General features: G+C 42.4%; 1 protein-coding gene across 7 annotated transcripts in view; it reads right to left on the bottom strand.

The window, feature by feature from the left end:
• TRPC3 (transient receptor potential cation channel subfamily C member 3) overlaps nt 1-6,952 on the bottom strand; it is a 77,070-nt gene extending 70,118 nt beyond the window's left edge. For 3 of the 7 annotated variants that reach the window (XR_010133486.1, XM_063705521.1, XM_055385163.2), the window contains exon 1: nt 6,340-6,929. Coding sequence is in view for 5 of the 7 variants with exons in the window: in XM_063705521.1 (XP_063561591.1) it covers nt 6,340-6,554 (215 nt within the window). In the remaining 2 variants the exon portion in view is untranslated. The other 4 variants (XM_031009930.3, XM_004040349.5, XM_055385162.2 and 1 more) reach the window with 3 other exon arrangements.
• Nucleotides 6,953-18,089: the final 11,137 nt, after the last annotated feature.

Here is an 18,089-nt window from a genome sequence, read left to right on the forward strand (position 1 = left end):
AATTCAGATGACCTTCTTATCAATCACAGTGTAAGTTACTATCTACTCCATGTGCCTAATAAGATCAGTTACGAGTAAGAGTGTTCTTCCTTCTGCCATTCTTGGTTACGTTAAATAATATTGCCAATGTTAGGGCTTAAATAAACACAACACACAATCATAGGAATGTATCATAGGGATGTTCAGTCTCAAGATGGTGGAATAAAGGCCTTTCTCATCCCTTCTCCTTTTCAAAATTACCTCCCTAAACAAGGAGAACAAGGAATTGCAACACAAATTTCATCTTCCATGAAACCAAGAGACATTTGTAACTCCAAGCTACAATATATAACGGTGGAAAGGAGATGAGTTGTTAAAATAGTAAATCATTTAGTGGAGAGAAGGAAGTTCCAACTAGAGTGGCTGTTACAGAAAACAAGATGATCCACCCAGCTCAATGCCAGAGAACGCCCAGAAATTGAAGGCAAAAAAAATTCCAGAAAGTAGAGATAAGGCTGGAACCTAAAATGAGGGAATTGGCTATATAAAAAGTGCATAGAAACCTTCCCCCTACATCCCCACCTGCTAATTGATATGGTTAAGTGACAACCCTCCTGCACCCCTATGGGAGATAGGATATGGAATCTCTGGAGATACAGAAACAGAAATGCTCTAGACGTGGGTATACCAAGCCTACGGGAGGGCAGGAACTAGGAACGGGGGGACTCTTGCCCAGTTCGTCAATACTAACAGCCAGGTTTATTATTTCCTAATCTCTTCTCCCCTGAGAAATATTAGGAAAAAAACCCCTGGATCTCTGAAATAAAGAATGCTATAAAAAAGAATACTCATAAGACAAGAAAGAGCTCTTAGAAATTAAAAATATAATCACTAAAATGGAAATAAATTCAGTGAAAGAGTTGGGAGATAGAGACAAGGAAATAGAAAAAACACAAAAAGCAAGCACTGGAAAACAGAAGAGAAGAGATATAAAAACTAGGGGATCAGTCAGGAGGTCCAACATCCAGACCATAGAAATTCCAGAAAAAGCAAAGAATAAAAATAGTGGTTAGGAAAACTTCCCGGAACTAAAGGACATAATGTCCAGATGGAAAGTGTTACCCAAGTGTCCAGCTCAGGTGATGATGAAAGCATCCATACCAAGGCACATCTTCAGAAGAGAGCTAATGAACAGACAATTCTAAGAGCTTCCTGAAGTGGGGGGGAAAAAAGACCTCATACAAAGAAAGTTAGAGGGCTCTAGAAAGGATAACTTCAGGAAAAACACACACAGTTAGACACCGTAGAAGATTTAGCTAAGAAACAAGGACACGATGTGACAAATATTTACTCCAAGAAAAACAACCAATTATCAAAGAAAATAAATGTAGTCATACTATACCACTTGACTTAGCAGTGAACAATGATTACATGGTCATATTAATGAAGAACTTAAATAAGATATTAACCAGAAATTGTGATAAACCATCTTGTGGAAGATAGGGGGAGAATAATAGATACATGTGAACATAAATTCTCACCTGAGACTATTGATAACATCTAAAATATGAATAAAAAGATAGCAGCATATGAAAGAGTTGAAAGTGGAGTAGACAGAAAAGGAGAAGGGACCAGGGAATTGCTGGGGGCTTGCTGTTGTTCGTAGACATCTTTTAGCACTATCTAACTTTTAAAACTATTTGATATTACATAAAAATAACTTAAACCAACAAAAATGATGACTCATTGTACACAGTGAAATTGCTATATACAACTGATAATATAAAGAAAAGTTTCAGAGTATTAAAGGCCTCAAGGCTGGGTGGTGCGGTGGTTCATGCCTATAATCACAGCAACTTGGGAGGTAGAGGTAGGAGGATTGCTTGAGCTCAGGAGTTAGAGACCAGCCTGGGCAACATAGTGAGACCTCGTCGATACGAAAAATTTTACAAGTAGCCGGTTATGGTAGTGTGTGCCTGTAGTCCCAGTTACTTGGGAGGCTAAGATTTGAGGATCACTTGAGCCTAGGAGTTTGAGTCTGCAATGAGCTATGATTGCACCAACTGCACTCCAGCCTAGGTGATAGAGTGAGACTCTGTCTCAAAAAAAAAAAAAAAAAGAATTAAAAAAATAAAGTCCTTAAGTCTAATGCCATGCTGTGCTGTTCTTAAAAATTAAACTGTAACTGTAAAGAAAGCTGCCTCTTTCTTAATAACACTAGTCAGTCTGGACTCAAAGTCCAGACTCATGTCCCTAAGATTCAACAATCACTTGGAGAATCTGATTCCCTCCAGGGTTGGGAGGGAGGGAAGTCCTGCTTCCAGTCTAATGCCTGATCCAACACACACACTAAGCCAAGACTGGAACATTTATACAAGACCAGTGCCACAGAAACTAACATACAAAGTGTTTTAGGTAATCTGAGTTACAAGACATTGTGGACTCATTTTTGGTTCCTTGATCATATAAAGGTGAGTATCAGAAGATCTATTATTGATTTGCCAGGGAAGCATTAGAACATTACTTTACGTCTCTGTGTACTAATTTCCTCATTTGGTAAGTGATGACAATGATTTAAAAAACTGCTTTAAAGAGGAGCGATTTAAGTGAATGAGTATAAACGACAGCATGAAGTAGTATATAAACACAAATTAACTACTTTTATTATGACAATTTTTTGGCAGCACTTCCTCTAAAGAAAAACTAAACGGGATTTTTTTCTAGAAATCTTTCTCTGTTAAAGATAACATTGCTGAAAAATCTAATGATTTTGTGCATGTATGCTAATACGTGCAAGGACTGATTCTTCTAACAGTAGAGTCATAAGTTTTTCTCTTGATGTTTCAGTTTTTGAAGAGTGTGCATCGATGTTATTTCTTGCTGCTTTTTCTCCCTGCCCTCTAAACAAAAGCTTTTTCCCTCAAAATCTAGCTTGGACTCCCTTTGTTTCTCTCTTCACACTCCTTTGAGTAATCTCATGCAGTCACACAACTGTGTAACAATTCCCATCAGAGAGCTTTAAACTTGTATTTCCTTTTCCCTGCTTAACATCTCTATCAGAAATATTTGATCATTCACTATTCCTTTAAAAAGAAAAAAACAACAACAAAAAGAGAACTATCTGAAAAATCAGATCCTCACCTTTGCTTTTTTCTTGTCAACAATGGCATCAACCATGTTGGTTATCTGGGTCAAAAATCACTAAATTGTCTCTGATCCTGCTTTCTCTTTAAAGCCATCATGGATAGTGAGTTGCAAAATTCCATAGATTCTAGCTGGTTTTTTTTTTTCCCCTCAATTTCTCCCCTTTCCATTCCACCAACACTACACTATTACAGAGTCTAATCTCAGCCTGGACAGTTACAGTCATCTCCTAATTTGTCTCTTCACTTTCTATTAATTGCCACTTCAATCCAGAGTGGGTTTGCTCAAATTACTGCTACTTTAAAATAATCAGTGGCTCCCTAGTGCCTCATCCTGGCATATAGGATCCTCAAACCAACATGTCCAGCTAAATCTCACTGCTCCCCTATACATATCTATGTTCCAACCAAACTCAACTAATATTCCTTAAACATGCCTGGCATTTTGGGGAAAGAGAGGGCTTGAATTATGTATTTACCTTGTCTCTGCTTCTTGTCCTATCTATCCTTCAAGGCCCATAAAGGTTTCCTTGATTTCCCCACAACTTAATGTTGTCCTTCTCTTCTTCCCACTTGACCCTTTATAAAAACTCTTTGCGGTTTTTTGTTGTTGTTGCTGCTGTTGTTGTTGTTTTTTAAACGGAACTGATTTTACTCTAATTTACAGCATAACTGCTCATGCCCAGTCTCATTCCCACCTCTCCCTCATGAGATTGTAAACTTCTTGAGTACAGGAAAGTTGTCATGCTTATCTTTGTGGCTTGCTGTACCTAGCCTACACTTTGCAAATATGCACGCTTGAGAAACGCTTGAATTGAGAATCATGAAAACTGCCTTCCAATATCTTTTTTGGAATTCATCACATATACTGAATAACTGAAACATTTTTAAAAAATGAGGCCATCACTACAATGACATATTACTTGGTCCTAGGTTTGCAACCAATTGGGATGAAGGAAGTCTTGGTTTGAATCAGTGGTTCAATCAAGAGTTCTATCAACAGGTAAAAATAATCTTGTTAGTGATACAGCAGGTGACACTTTTCCTCCCAAGTCAGTCTATTTAAAATTTCCACATGGAATAGGGCAGCATGGAGCAGTGAAACCAGCAACAGAAGTACCCCGAGGAATTATCCTGGTAAAGGTGGGATTGTATCCTCAGCATCCTGCTGAATTTTAAATTCAGCTATGCTGTTCCGTCTCCTGAAATGACCCTGGGTATCCTTCTCGGAGTCCATCCTAGGGCTGTCGTGTTCACTTTTAAACAACAATAAATAAACACTGTTTATTAAACAGTGGCCGGATTCTCCTCAAAGGTGGAATAAACAGCTAATCTCTGTTACAGAGATCAAGCTAGTCTCTGATGTTACCAAGTGACAGGCCTGAAATAAACATGAAGAGCTTGCTGCCCTGCCTCTAGAAGAAACGTTTTTAATGTATATCTCCTTAAAAATGACTGGGTCTACTTCTCGACCTCTACAAAATAAGTATACCACAACATTTACTTGTTGAATTACGTAAAGTTAGCAAACATATACAAAAGATGTTCTATTAGCAGTGAGACAGCAAGCCTACAATAGAATTTGCCCCAGGGTTTTGTGTAATTGACCTCAAATTTCAGAAGGCAAAGTGAATAATCTCTGCTCCGCCCTACTTTCTCAGGTAAGAGTTCCGGTGTTTCATGTAGTCAGGATTTAAGGTTTTTAAAAAAGAAGAATTTTAAAAGGAATAAAAAAAAGCTAGGTTATAAAAACCAATTTGGCAAAAGGAAAAATGGACAATGTTTTAAAACCTAGGGAGACGGGGAAGTGAGCTGGTGGCGCTTTAATCCCAAAGGATATACCTTCCCTCCATTTCCTGGGCCGTTTCCATTCCACGCTTATCTTCAGCAATAACTGAACCACATCGGGATGCGTCGCTCATTTAAAATCAGAACTCTTCCCTATGGGATCTTACTCCCAGCCACTGATTGTGTTCCTGTGTTCTACCGGCAGGTCCAGCCTGACCAGGCGCAGACTCTGCGCGCGCGGAGCAGCGCGCGATCCTGGGGATACAGGGGTCACCCCGGAGGTCTCGGCCTTGGGCGGTGGGCCTCTCGCCGGCAGCAGGGGGCGCTGCAGAACCTCGGTCCCCATCCTGGAGAACCACCTCCCCGGCTCAGCCGGTCTGCGCCGCCCGCCACCATCCGACCCCAAGTTCTCTACCTAGTTCTGAGCGTTCTTCCTAAAAAAGACAGTAAGCCCTGCGGCACTCCCAGTGTTACGTGACAGAAAAAATACAGAGCATCTCACCCTGTGAAACCGATCACCCTTTTTTTATCTTCTCTGCGTCTCGCACTGATTAAAAGCTGTCTCCAAGATTGGAAATTAAGGAAAGTTGCTCTTTCTCATGCATTAGCGCGCCGACCGCTCCTTCGTTTAGGAAGAGAGAGAGGGAGAGAAAGAAAGAGAAAAAGAGAGCCCGCGCGCCGGGGCGCGAGCCGCTGACCCTGCACCGCCTGGGAACCGCAGTCAAAGTTATCACTAAAGCGGTTCCCCGGCTGCCCGATGCCCACTCTCTCCCTCAGGGGACCCTATAAGGCTTCGGTTCCAGTTTTACCCCCAATGTGACTGAACCACAGAGAGACGAGGCGCCTGGGCAAACCTTCAACCCACACCCTGTATCGCACTGTCCCCTCCCTACTCCCCACTTCTCTGCCCCCGCCCCCGACGTCCCAGAGCGTCGGAGGGGACCCAAGTCCACGCTGGGACGCCCGGGAGGAGTTCAGGGTTCAAGTGCGCGCCTGGGTCTGTGCACATCTTCCCCTTCCTCGGCCTCCCTGGGTAAGCTCGGGACCCCGGGGTCCGTCTTCCAAGGGGTGCCCAGCCCTGGCAACAGTCGTGCGAGCTCTTCGGCTCTAATACAGGGAGTGGCTGCTCGCCAGGATGCTTGTCTGAAGTCAGTGTGGCCGCCTGCGGGCTGTTCCGTGTGCTTGAGCCGGGACAGAGCCCCTGCCACGCACTCGGCAGCCCCTGTGTCCCTCCACTGCGCGGGACCGAGGGGGCGAGCCTCCGGCCGAGGTCTGTCCCCTCCAAATCACTCCAAATCGAACTGCCCGGCCGTACCATGTGGGTCTCGGAGGTCCCGGGCTCGACGTGGAGCCGCCCGGCGCACGCCTTCCCGCCCCCCGCCCGGCACCGCCCTCCGAGGCGCGGGCCGCGGCCGGGCCCGGTACTCACAGGTCCGGCCCGTGGGAGAAGGGCGGCGGGCAGTACCCGTGCGGCTCCCGCTGCGAGGGCGCCGAGCGCGGCTCCAGTCCCCCGTTGACGCCCCTCCAGCCCCGGCGGCGGCGCTGCGGCTCCGCGCCCTCGTCCTCGCCCTCCTCTTCCTCCTCCTCCGGCGCGGGGAAGGTCACCCTTGCTTGTTCCTTGCACTTCCTGACCTTGGTGGACATCGCGCCGGCTGCGGTCCGAGTGTGGGGGTGCCGGCTGCCGGCCTCCTCCGCCTTCGCGGCAGTGCAGTCTTCCCGCGGCGCCCCTTCACCACCTCCCGCGGCTTCCGGGGCCCCGGGCGGCCCAGGGCGGGAAGGCGGGAGCGGAGAGCGTCGCGGCCCGCGATCCAGCAGTTAGAGGCTAGCGCCGAAGCCGAGCTGCCGCCGCCCACCATCAAACCGTGGGAGCAGCTGCCGCGGCCGTGGCTGCGACGAGGAAGCCCGGGGCCGAGCGGGGCGCTGGTGCCCGGAGAGGCTCTCCAGCCCCGCGGCGGCGGCGATGCCTCCTCGGCGCCCGTCTCCTGTCTCCGACAGCATCACTTGCTAGGACAGCATCGTTACTCAGGGAGAAGGAGAGGGAGGGCGGGAGGGGGAAGAGGAGGGGGAGAATCAATTCCTTATCAGACAGAGCTGGAGAGGAAATCAGACAGACCGCAGGTGGGGAGTAAAGAAAGAGAAACTTCCCCTCCCCACTGTCTTTCTCTTCCAGAGGATCTAGGGCCCTTTTTGCATCTACAGAAACAAGTTTCCTAAGGAGGGGAAAAGGAAATCCACTGGCTTGTTAATTTTCCTGCAGCCAACTCTCCAAATTTGTTTCAAAAAGCATCACTTGTTCGTTGGGTTACTCCCGGTAAGACTTGGTTGAACCTACGGAGGTTTAAGTACCTTCCCCTGAGTGCCTTCGTACTCCATCCAGCCTGGTAATGTTTTAAACGTGCATGATGCTTCAGTTCTTTCAATGACTCTCAAAGGCATCTAATAAGATTTATATACTTTCCAAGGAAGATTTTTCAGCGAAATGCAGTCTTCTTTTTAAAACACACTCACAAAAATTGCATTTTAGAATTCAAGACCAGTCATTCTTTTGGGAGGAAAGAGGTACAGAATCTTAGCAGGAATCTTAGGGATCAAGGAGTCTCTTGGTCCTTTTAAATAAGAAACCCTTGGCCTAGAGAGACTGAAAAAGGTACTCATGATAGGTGGGTAGTGAGAAAACTTAGATTAGATCCAGAAGAGTGTGTTCTCCCAGACTTTCCCTTGCTTCAAATAGACGGCTTTCTAGCAAGTCCAACTAGGAAAAATCACAAAAATACTGGACACGCTCTGATGAGATAAAATTTATTTAACCGTATCCAATTATACTGTACTTTTTAGAGGAACAATTCTTCCCAAATTTAAGCAAAACACAAGAAAATGTAGCTCCTTTGAATTTAATTCTTAAAAAAATAAAATATTGTGTATTAAATTGGCAAGTCTATATGTTGAAAGAAGCAATAGCATTTATACATCTAATATAGGAAAAACAAAAACAAGTAAATATTGTATAGTGCTTTATGTCTGGAAGTGCTTTTCAGTTGTTAGTACATACGCAAGTGTTAACGGTTTCACAATGTAGATTAGCAGACCTATTCAGTTTCACCTCTGGAATATCTCTAAAGCAGGACTGCCCTTCTCCACCCGGTACCACCGCCTCAATTCAGGCTCCCCTGCTTTTCCCTGCTATCCAGACTTTCTGCAGCCCACCTCTCCCCATACTGTTTCATTCTTTGTATTACTGGAAAGACCATGCTTAAAGCAAAGTCTGATCACGACTTTTCTCTATAAAAATCTCTGGTGGCTTCCCACTACTTTCAGGTTAAAATCCAAATTTTCAATCTCTCCTCCCATCCTTTTTCATACACATTCTAACTGCAGTTACCCTGAACGCTCAGTCATCAACTGACATGCTAGATACTTTCCCATTTCTCTGCCTTTGTCTATGGCATTCCTGTCACTGAAATGTCTCTCTTCATTCATCTGCTACACTGACTTTTCCTTAAAGAACTAGGTTAGCTGTGGCCTCCAGTCTGACAGTCCTCTTGGGTCCCAGTGGATTTCCCACAGGCTCTGGTCCTTACCCACACTGTGTACACCACAGTCTTACCAGTGATCACATCATACTGAAATTCACTCTGTATGTGCCTGTTTCCTCTAAACTATGAATCCCTTGAGGGTGATGTGGGATCTTATTTATTTTGAGCTATTAGGGGCTCATCTTTTTGTCCTTGCTATTTAGATCAGTACCTGATGTGCAGGACAAGCTAAATAAATGTTTGTTGGATGAATTCATGAAGTTTATAGTTTCTTTATAATTACTTTAATATGTTTATAAACTGCCCTTATAGGACCATGGATAGAAGCTCTATAGCAATGCTGGAGCCACCAGGATTTACTCTTACACAATGTCTTAGTCTCCTGAGGCTGCCACAACAAAGTGCCAAAGACTGGGTGGCTTGGGTGGCTTAAACAACAGATACTTAATTGCTCACAATTCTGGAGACTAGAAGTCTGAGTTCAAAGTGTTCACAGGGTTGGTTTCTTTTGAGGCCTCTCTTTGTGGTTTATAGATGGCCATCTTCTCCCTGTCTTCACATGGTCTTCCTTCTGTGCCTGTGTCTTGATCTCCTCTTCTTATAAGTACACCACTCATATAGAATTACGGCCCACCCTGATCACCTCATTTTACTTAATTACCTCTTTAAAGACTCCATCTCCAAATACTGGCACATTCTGAGGTACTGGGGGTTAGGACTTCAACATGTGAATTCTGGCAGTACACAATTCAGCCCATAACAGAGGAGAACTTTCTGATCTCAAAAGGAATAGAAGAAACCACAAAGAAAAAAACAGACATGAAAAGCAAAGATTAAACACTTCAATGTATCACAAAAATTTTAAAATATAAATAAGGTTATCTGTAAGAATTACTGCTCAACAGTGTCTTCTTATTAGACACAGCATAGAAGTTAGACTTAGCAATTTTCTGAAGGTAGCAAGAGCACAGAAACAGGTAAAGTGTTCCTAACAGTGTACATTTCTTTCCCCTCCTTAAGAGCAGAAGTTCTTGGCCGGGCGCAGTGGCTCACACCTGTAGTCCCAGCACTTTGGGAGGCCAAGATGGGCAGATCACGTGAGGTCAGGAGTCCGAAACCAGCCTGGCCAACATGGCGAGACTCTGTCTCTACTAAAAAAAATTACAAAAATTAGCTGGGCGTGGTGGCAGGCGCCTGTAATCCCAGTGTAGAGGCTGAGGCAGGAGAATTGCTTGAACCCGGGAGGCGGAGGTTGCGATAAGCCAAGATCACGCCACTGCACTCCAGCTTGGGCGACAAGAGCGCAAGAGCGAGACTCTGTCTCAAAAAGAAAATAGGCCGGGCGCGGTGGCTCACGCCTGTAATCCCAGCACTTTGGGAGGCCGAGGCGGGCGGATCACGAGGTCAGGAGATCGAGACCATCCTGGCTAACACAGTGAAACCCCGTCTCTACTAAAAAATACAAAAAATTAGCCGGGCGTGGTGGCGGGCGCCTGTAGTCCCAGCTACGCGGGAGGCTGAGGCAGGAGAATGGCGTGAACCCGGGAGGCGGAGCTTGCAGTGAGCCGAGATCGCGCCACTGCACTCCAGCCTGGGCGACAGAGCGAGACTCCGTCTCAAAAAAAAAAAAAAAAAAAAGAAATTGGGAAAATAGAGTAGGTCAGTCTTTCCAGTCATGGTACTTTTACCTTCAATCAAATGAGATACGATAATTTCTTATTTATATTAATTATACCCAGGCTGAATTCTTAAGACAGATTTAAAATGTTAATTAAAAATGTAAATGCAATTCTCTTTACTTTCCCTTTTCTTTTATGTCAAATTTATTCTGTGCTACATGCACACCTCTTACAGGTTCCAAATGCAACCCCATGCTAAGTTCTGAATTACTAATAATGGACTTAGGATAAGGTTGTTAGTGTCCATATTACCAGGTTAGTGGTTAACCACTTTAACATTGTTTTGTTTAAAAGCAGAAATATCTACCACCACCATTGATTGGAGAAAGACCTGACTTACTGATGTCTGACCAGATATGAATTTCGAGAAGTGAGGGTGAAACTCACTTAAACACTCTGTATATATAAAGGACACTGTTTCCCCATTGACATAAACCATGCCCTTCCTACCTCCCATTAGCCAGCTCTAATCTTCAAATGTAACTCTTTTATCCTATAACTCTTAACTTTAGGCAAAAGTGTTAAGATAAAGCAAAAGGAAAGAGAAATAGAAAAGACAAAAAAATTAAAATGCTATCTTTTCTCCCAATATTCACCTGGAGCATCGCTGATGTACTGGTATCATGCAAGATTCCCCTATATTCACCTGGAGTAAATTATCTTGAAAATGTATGAAATACCCATACAAGATGCTCAATGGCCTCATTTTAATGCAAATTTTGGTTAAATAATTAATATTACAAGATATTCACATGGCAACATAGAAATATGTAATTCAACTGTTAATCCTTTTGATATGACATTATGATTATTATAATGTCTTTAAGGATTTTAGGGATAAAGGAAAGGGAGGAGATTGTACTGTCCAGGTAATCATGAACTATGTGGGGTTGAAACATTTTAAAGGACATCTAATCTGATCAACTTATAATGTTTGAATCCCTTTGCACAATCCTGACTAAATGTTCATACATATACATTAATATTTTCATCACTAAGCAGTTTTTAAGAACATGATTCATTTACCTCTATGGATTATTTTTTAATGTAATAAATTCTTTTTTTTCACTTTTATTTACTTTTTTTTCTTTTCTGTAAGTAATTTCTTAAAAGAGATTTGGATGCCAGGAAAAAAAATTTCATAGTGTGGCTTACATCTTAATTAATGAGTCAAGTCTGTGAGTAAATGCCCTTAGAAAGAAGATTGTTGTATATCTTAGTGATGAGATAAGCACTCAGAGGGGGACTTTAAGTGATGTCTTTGAGGGTTCCTAGAAGGCATTGATGTCCAACACCATGTACATCTGCAAGAAGTGGAAAAGTCCAACTGGACATGTGTATTAGGCTATTCTTGCATTGTTATAAACAAATACCTGAGACTAGGTAGTGTATATAAAAAAAAAAGAGAGGTTTAATTGGCTCACAGTTCTGCAGGTTTTACAGGAAGCATGGTGCTGGTTTCTGCTCAACTTTTAGAGAGGCCTCAGGAAGCTCACAATCATGGTGGAAAGTGAAGGGGGAACTGGCAGGTCACACGGCGAAAGCAGGAGCAACAAAGAGGGAGAGAAGGTGAAGGGAAGGTTGGTGGGAGGTGCCACACACCTTTAAACAGCCAGATCTTGTGTGAACTCAGAGCAGGAGCTCACTTAACACCAAGAGGATGGTCCAAGCCATTCATGAGGGACCCATGATCCAAACACCTCCCACCGGGCCTACTTCTGAGATTGGGATTACATTTCAACATGAGATTAGAGCAGGGACATACATTCCAACTATCTCAATGTGTAAAATATAAAAATTCAGTAAACAATAGAGTTCCTATTGAAAATGTGTGACTTTTAAGTTCAAGTCTTGGATATAACCAGTCAGAACCTCTGTTATAATTATGAGTTGGGTATGGGGATAGAAGGCATAATAAAGATCTATATTGTTGTGAGCCAAGAAGGAGACAGGTTATACCTCTTTGCGTTCAATAGATTTAGGCTTGACTACCAAACAGGAGAATGCTCTAAAATATAATGGAAAGTGAAAGCTTTGAATCTTGGCTTAAAGGTGATTTATTCTGCAAAAGGAGCTCTGTCCAATGGACTTTTCTGGCACCCTCTGAAGGCTGACACTTTCTGTAGAGCCCAGGAAAAATAATAAAAGACTTAGTATCTACATCAAACAATTCCTGCACACTAAAGTATTTCTTCTAAAAATTATACATTAATCTTGGCTACTGAACAACAAAAAGAAGTCATTGCTTTAGGATGTTTTGTTTGCTTTATGAGGACTTTCCTCTCACTCAGCTGTTTACCTAGCAGCTTAAAATTCTGAAATCCCAAAGGAAAGAGAGGCTTCTCACACATCAGAAAGAAGATGGCAGGCTACCAAACCATAAATGGCTCCAATTTTCATGTAAAGTCAGCTGAGTGAATCACAGGTGGATTTTTACCAAAAATGCACTGAAGGGCCTCTGCCACCAATAATACCTTATTTAAAAATGATCAGCTCATCCCTGGCTAGAAATATTATGCATACTGTAGCCAAATATATTAAAATATAAATAAAACAAAGACACCTCTGGAGATAGTTCAGCAAAAACCCAATATCCAGAAATAAATTGATTTAGGAGGAATAGTAAAAGCTCATAACAGGCAGCAAGGGTGCAGTAAGGATTTATGGGTTGGAACTGTTATGGGGGAAAAATAGAATTGCTTAGCTAGAATGACTTTTTGGGAACACATATAAGAAGATTTTATTCATGACTTTAGATCTTTCAGAATATACTTTTATATAAATGCAAAATATACAATTCAGTCAAAAGCAGGAAAAAAATTACCAGTACCTAAGGATATAAAAAAAATCTCAAGATAGGGCTGGGCATGGTGGCTCACACCTGTAATCTCAGCACTCTGGGAGGCAGAAGAGAGGATTGCTTGAGGCCAGAAGTTCGAGACCAGCCTGGGCAACAGAGCAAAACCTTTTCTCAAAAAAAAAAAAAAAAAAAAAAACCCTCAAGATAGTAATGTGGCCATGAATGAAATGATCTTAAATACAGAAAATATAAGATAGTAGATGATTTGCGACAGTCACAATTACAGTCCACATACTTTATCTCCCAGAAACTCAAATCATCATCATCTTCATTAGCAGCAGCAGTGGTTATTCTCTTCTACTATCCCTTACCACTTAATGTGCAGTAAGCATCTGTAAGATAATGCCCTGGAAACCTAAAATAAACCCAAATATATATGATATTTTGATGTCTCCTCATTGCTTCCAGATAATGTCCTTTACTTAACACATAAGGCTTTTGGTGATCTGGCCCTTGCCTATCTCTCCAGCTTTGACTCCTGCTACCTTTCCTTTGAGACTTTGTATATGTGTTCCTTCTGTCTAGAATCCATTCATTCAAAAAACTTGTTGTATACCACCTGTAAGTCGGGCGCCATGGCTCAAGCCTGTAATCCCAGCACTTTGGGAGGCTGAGACCAGTAGATCACCTTAGGTCGGGAGTTCAAGACCAGCCTGGCCAACATGGTGAAACCCCGTATCTACTGAAAATACAAAAATTAGCTGGGTGTAGTGGCACACACCTGTAATCCCAGCTTCTGGGGAGGCTGAGGCAGGAGAATCTCTTGAACCTGGAATCAGAGGTTGTAGTCAGCCAAGATCATACCACTGCACTCCAGCCTGGGCAACAGAGCAAGACTCTGTGAAAATAATAATAATAATAATAATAATAATAATAATAATAATAATAACAGCAACAATAAAGAACACCAACCATGTGCCCTTCCATGAATGTCTACCTGGAAAACTCTTCATCCTTCAAGACTCAAAATCTCCTCCTTGAAGTTTCCTTCCTCGAGGAAAGTTGATCCCTACCCTTTTTACTTTTTAAATAATGCCACCATTGTGCCTTGAACACAAACTTGGTACAGACTGGAACCACAATGAATGTTTTTTTAAGGGAGTAAAACCAAAACTATACAAGTGAATATATTCTAATTATCAAAAGTTTAAACGAGCATGAAGTAGTGAAAGTAAAAACTAACAATATTCTTTACCTTTTACCTCCTTCAATCCTACTCCCCCCTCAGAAATAATTGTAGTTAAGAGTTTGGGGCATATTTTTTTCAGGCTTTTTTCAATACATGTCTATAATAGCCAGTTTTACATGTTTAAAAGCAGAGCTCCTGGAGCCAGGCTGCCTAGAACAGAATTTGAGTCTGCCTTTTAATATTTTTGGGGTTTGAGGTGAATTATTTATCCTTGCTGGGTCTGTTTCCTTATCTATACAACGGCAATAATAATAGTACCTAGCTGATTAAGTGAATTAATACATAAAGCAACTACAGTGCCTAACATGTAGTATGTTTTTAAGAAGTGTTTGTTAGATATGCTATGCAAGTATAGGATTATATGTTGCTTTTAAAAATACATAAGTGAAATTATACTGTACTTACTGTTCTGCAACTTGTTTTTATTTTCGCTTAACAATATATCTACCTCATTTTATAATATGGATATACTATGCTGTATTTAACCATTCATTATTTAATTTGTTTGTAAATTGATTGCCACGAGAATATTTTCCAGAAAATCCCTAAAATTTTTGAGTCATAGTATATACACACTTTATTTGTGCACTAACAAATTGCCGTATGAGGAGGATGTTTTTAAATTCCCATCAATAGCCCTAACCAGCAGGAATCAAGAGTGAATCAAGTACACACTGGGCAAGACACATCCCCCTGGTCACATAACCTCATGAACAAGTGTCAAGAAACCTTGGAGGTCCAGGCTCGGTGGCTCATGCCTGTAATCCTAGCACTTTGGGAGGCTGAGGCGGTGGATTGCCTATGCTCAGGAGTTCGAGACCAGCCTGGGCAACACGATGAAACCTCGTCTCTACTAAAAATACAACAAATTAGCCAGGCATGGCAGTGTGCGCCTGTAATCCCAGCTACTCGGGAGGCTGAGGCAGGAGAATTGCTAGAACCTGAGAGGCAGAGGTTGTAGTGAGCTGAGATCGCGCCACTGCACTCCAGCCTGGGCGACAGAGTGAGACTCCATCTCTTAAAAAAAAAAAAGGCAACCTTGGAGTTACCTTTTCTCACAGCCTCCTTCTTGTTTCTAGCTGCCGAGATCATGAAGGAACGTGAATATCCTTAATATCTCCTTTCCCTACACTCAGCAGTTCCAGCCTTCCCATGACCCCATTGTCTGCCTTGAGTCTACCAGGACTGTCTTTGTTAGGCCCTGTATTGGTTCATTTTCACACTGCTGATAAAGACATACCCAAGACTGGGCAATTTATAAAGAAAAAGAGGCTTAATGGACTCACAGTTCCACGTGGCTGGGGAGGCCTCACAATCATGGAAGAAGGCAAAAGGCACATCTTACATGGTGGCAGACGAGAGAGAATGAGAGCCAAGTGAAAGGGGTTTCCCCTTATAAAGCCATCAGCTCTCATGAGATTTATTCACTACCATGAGAACAGTATGGGGGAAACTGCCTTCATGATTCAATTACCTCCCACCTGCTCCTTCACACAACACGTGGGAATTATGGGAGCTACAATTCAAGATGAGATTGTGTGGGGGCACAGCCAAACCATATGAGGCCCTTTACCTACATGTTTATAAGACTCACTGTAAAAGCTCCAGGCTCCAAGCCACCTCTCCTCTCCCATCATATCTGCCCATTTCTACTTCTAGCTCCATCTCCCACATACTCTTTTTTTTTTTTTTTTAGATGGAGTCTCACTTTGTCGCAATCTTGGCTCAATGCAACCTCCGCCTCCCGGGTTCAAGTGATTCTTCTGCCTCAGCCTCCTGAGTAGCTGGGACTACAGGTGCATGCCACCATGCCTGGTTAATTTTTGTATTTTTGGTAGAGATGGGGTTTCACCATATTGGCCAGGCTGGTCTCAAATTCCTGACCTCATGATCTGCCCTCCTCGGCCTCCCAAAGTGCTTGGATTACAGGTATGAGCCACCACACCCAGCCCACATATTCTTTACCAAACTCTTGAACCCCTTTCCTTTGTTTCTTCCGGAACTCAAGATCCTTCCTCAGCAAAATCTGCTACATATTCAACCCCTTTTCTGAAGGAAAGTTTCCTTTACCTTCTTGCTCTGCAGAAAACCTGGTTGTCTGAGGATGTTTCTTCCCTTACAGTCTTCTCAAGTCAGGGCTGATTTTTCTACTACATTCTTCTATATTTATGGGCCTGGAATGACTTTAGGTCTCTTTGATCTTTTTTCTTTTTTCTTTTTTTCTGCTTCAGACCATTCTCCCTCCTTTCTCCCCAGCTTTGAATGTAATGTCATCAAATGATATTACCAGCTAACCTTGTTGTCCCAATTTCTCTCTGTCCCTGAGCCCCTCCTAATTTCTCTATGACTTTAGCTCCTGACTCATTATCACTCTCTTCCACACATTTTCTGTATTAATTTTTGAAAAGTCAGCATATATGTAGATGATCTTTCTAACACCCTGGCCTCTCAGTTTCTTGAATTCCTTTCTATCTTGTCCTACACCCTACCCCAGCCATTATGCATGATCACACTCTAGAAGTTATTGCAACAACCAACTAAAACCCTTCCATAATGTTAATTTCATGCACCTTACTCTCTGACCTTACCACGTCCTGTAGTTGCAGGTCACTCCCTCTATTAGCACAACTCTAGCAATCCTTCAATCTTTTCAGAACCTCTAATCCATTGATCTACCCTTTTTTGTTTATTCCAATGGCCCCTTACCCAGCTTGAAACCCACAACCATCATAACGATTCCCTGCATAATGCGCTCAACCCCCTTGCTCCCTCTCCCTTCTTTATATTCACTTGGCAAAACCAACTGTACTCAGCCATGCTTCTGCTTGTGCAGCTGGATGAGCCTGGAGGAAAACACACAATGGCACTGTCTTGCCCCACATTAAATCAGGACCAAGAATGTCAAGTGGGTTCTTACGCTGCCTGGCCATCATAACACAGAAGGCAGTAGGGGATGGGGGTGAGTAGAAATATGTGAAGAGTTATACCTTGTTTCAAGAAAGGATAACAATATGGATTAACTCTATGAGGTGACAGAAAAATATACACTGAAATATATGTTATTTATGAACAACTACTATTGTTTTTATAAATTATTTTCCCTTCAGGATGTTACTCTTGGGGATAGGGACTACCACTCAATAGATTCTTGGAGAATTTAATTTTGACTAGAATATTTTTTGTTATAGGTAATGATGTAAACTGATAAAGATGGTAGTAGGGGTGGGAGTGATGCTGATGGCATGGACCTAGGTATTTCCTAAATGTATTTTATCTATATGCCATTCTCCTTAACCTTGATAGTCTTTACGTTCTTGGTAAGCAATAACTGAATGTGCTTACAGGGCTAGACTGAAGTTTTTAGTTCCGAGAACATTATGGCTTCTTCAGAGCAGAAGTCATATATTCTTTGTGAATCTCCATCCCATGGCCCAAATCCATTTTGTTTCTTTTCCCATTGCTATTTTTTTTATTACTGATATTTTTGGCCCATATTTAAGGTATAAACCTACTTTGGGAGCAAGGGATTAAATTGGATAAGAGGTAGATAATCTTAGTAATAATCCTTTCCTTAAAACCTTTTTTAAATGAATAATCTGGCCTGTAATCCTAGTGCTTTGGGAGGCCAAGGCGGGCAGATCACTTGAGGTCAGGAGTTTGAGACAAGCCTGGTCAACATGGTGAAGCCCCGTCTCTACTAAAAATATGAAAAAAAATTAGTTGGGCGTGGTGGTGGGTGCCTGTAATCCCAGCTACTCAGGAGGCTGAGACAAGAGAATCACTTGAACCCAGGTGGTGGAGGTTGCAGTGAGCCAAGATGGTGCCATTGCACTCCAGCCTGGGTGATGAGAGTGAAACTCTGTCTCAAAAAAAAAAAAATTAATAATCTGATGTATTACCTCCTATAAAAGTTTTGGA

The sequence above is a fragment of the Gorilla gorilla genome, chromosome 3 (assembly GCF_029281585.2).
Source record: "Gorilla gorilla gorilla isolate KB3781 chromosome 3, NHGRI_mGorGor1-v2.1_pri, whole genome shotgun sequence".
In the NCBI taxonomy this organism is placed as follows: Eukaryota; Metazoa; Chordata; class Mammalia; order Primates; family Hominidae; genus Gorilla; species Gorilla gorilla.